The sequence below is a fragment of the Galeopterus variegatus genome, unplaced genomic scaffold, assembly GCF_000696425.1.
Source record: "Galeopterus variegatus unplaced genomic scaffold, G_variegatus-3.0.2 Scaffold4414, whole genome shotgun sequence".
In the NCBI taxonomy this organism is placed as follows: Eukaryota; Metazoa; Chordata; class Mammalia; order Dermoptera; family Cynocephalidae; genus Galeopterus; species Galeopterus variegatus.
In genome coordinates this window covers 183,537-184,734 of record NW_007730525.1, presented here as the reverse complement: position 1 = coordinate 184,734, position 1,198 = coordinate 183,537, and the positions used below count along the sequence as shown (strand labels likewise).

Genomic DNA, 1,198 nt, shown 5'->3' with positions numbered 1-1,198 from the left:
CGCTCCCAAGCGGCGCACTGTAGCAGTGCGCCACCAGGCCGGCCCTCCTCTCATTCTTGAAAACTGTTTACACACCAGACTTGAAGCTTTCTTTTCTAACATCTCACAAAGCATGAAGGGGCCTGCTCACTAACTATGTGCAAAAGAGCTTTCATAATATCACTCATAATTCTGTAGTTTTCAAAGAGTCAGGGATATTATTTCTCTTTGATGGAGGCCTTTGTCCATGTCACGTTCTCCCTCTCTTTCTTTTTAATGTGATTTGACAGCTTGAATTCAAAAGGAGACTTCACAATTAGAAGAAGGAGATGGAACCACAGCATCTGTGCTAACAGCCCCTTTACCTGCTCTAATTAGGATTTCCTTATCCCATCTCTATTTCTCAGAAGAGGACAGGGGACTTTTTTCATTGGGGCTATTAGAAGTTCTCTTTACACAGTGACACCCTCTGCTAAGTGAAGGTTCCAACAAAAGCCATGCCCACTGTGCAATTACTTCTTGCAATTCTGAGGAATAATGGTATCTTGTCTCATTTAAAAATAAATCTAAGGCTTATTTCCTACTGCTTTTTCTCCTCTGCCTACTCACATGAATTTCTTCTTGCCAATTAAGCAAACTTTCCATTATTTAAGGAGGTAGTTTTGATCGGAACTGTCCCTTGATAATAAGACATATTACACAGGATTTCATTTGCCCATAGCTCCTTTATTCCAGATACGAGGCTAATTTAAATGAGCCCAGATCTCAGATCTTGAGTTTACTCTGCAGTGAAATGGTGCAGCTTTGGAATTTCCTGAGTGGTGTTCTGTTCGCATGCCACAGAACTCACCTGAAATAACCCGCACATTCAATGCTCTCAGTTTCTGAGAATCACTTCCTCTTAAGAGAACAGATGGAGGATTGTTTTTATGACCTATTCCAAGAGAAGAAATTAAATATTTAGATTATAAACAAGCACATTCTTAATATATTTGCCCCATGTTTCTTCAAAGGTTTACCAAGGAGAATAGGTCATTCACAACAGGATCTGTAGTAACAATGCATTAAGGGCTTTTCCTTAGTAAGTTATTTTTTATTAACAAATACAGGTTCTTTCTAAAACCAGTGGCTTCCCCACTACCATAAATGCCATTATGACACCTCCTCTAATGAAAAGCACCAGCTCTTATGTACAAAACATTATATTATTTATATTATT

The 1,198-nt window shown here is 38.8% G+C and overlaps 1 protein-coding gene across 1 annotated transcript in view; it reads right to left on the bottom strand.

Annotated features, from left to right (window-relative positions):
- Positions 1-829: 829 nt before the first annotated feature.
- Positions 830-1,198, bottom strand: part of TMEM156 (transmembrane protein 156) — a gene marked incomplete at its 3' end in the record, with an annotated part of 20,437 nt that continues 20,068 nt past the window's right edge. Inside the window, exon 5 of the mRNA XM_008587531.1 lies at positions 830-913. Within this exon, the coding sequence (XP_008585753.1) occupies positions 830-913 (84 nt within the window). The remainder of the gene's footprint in view (positions 914-1,198) is intronic.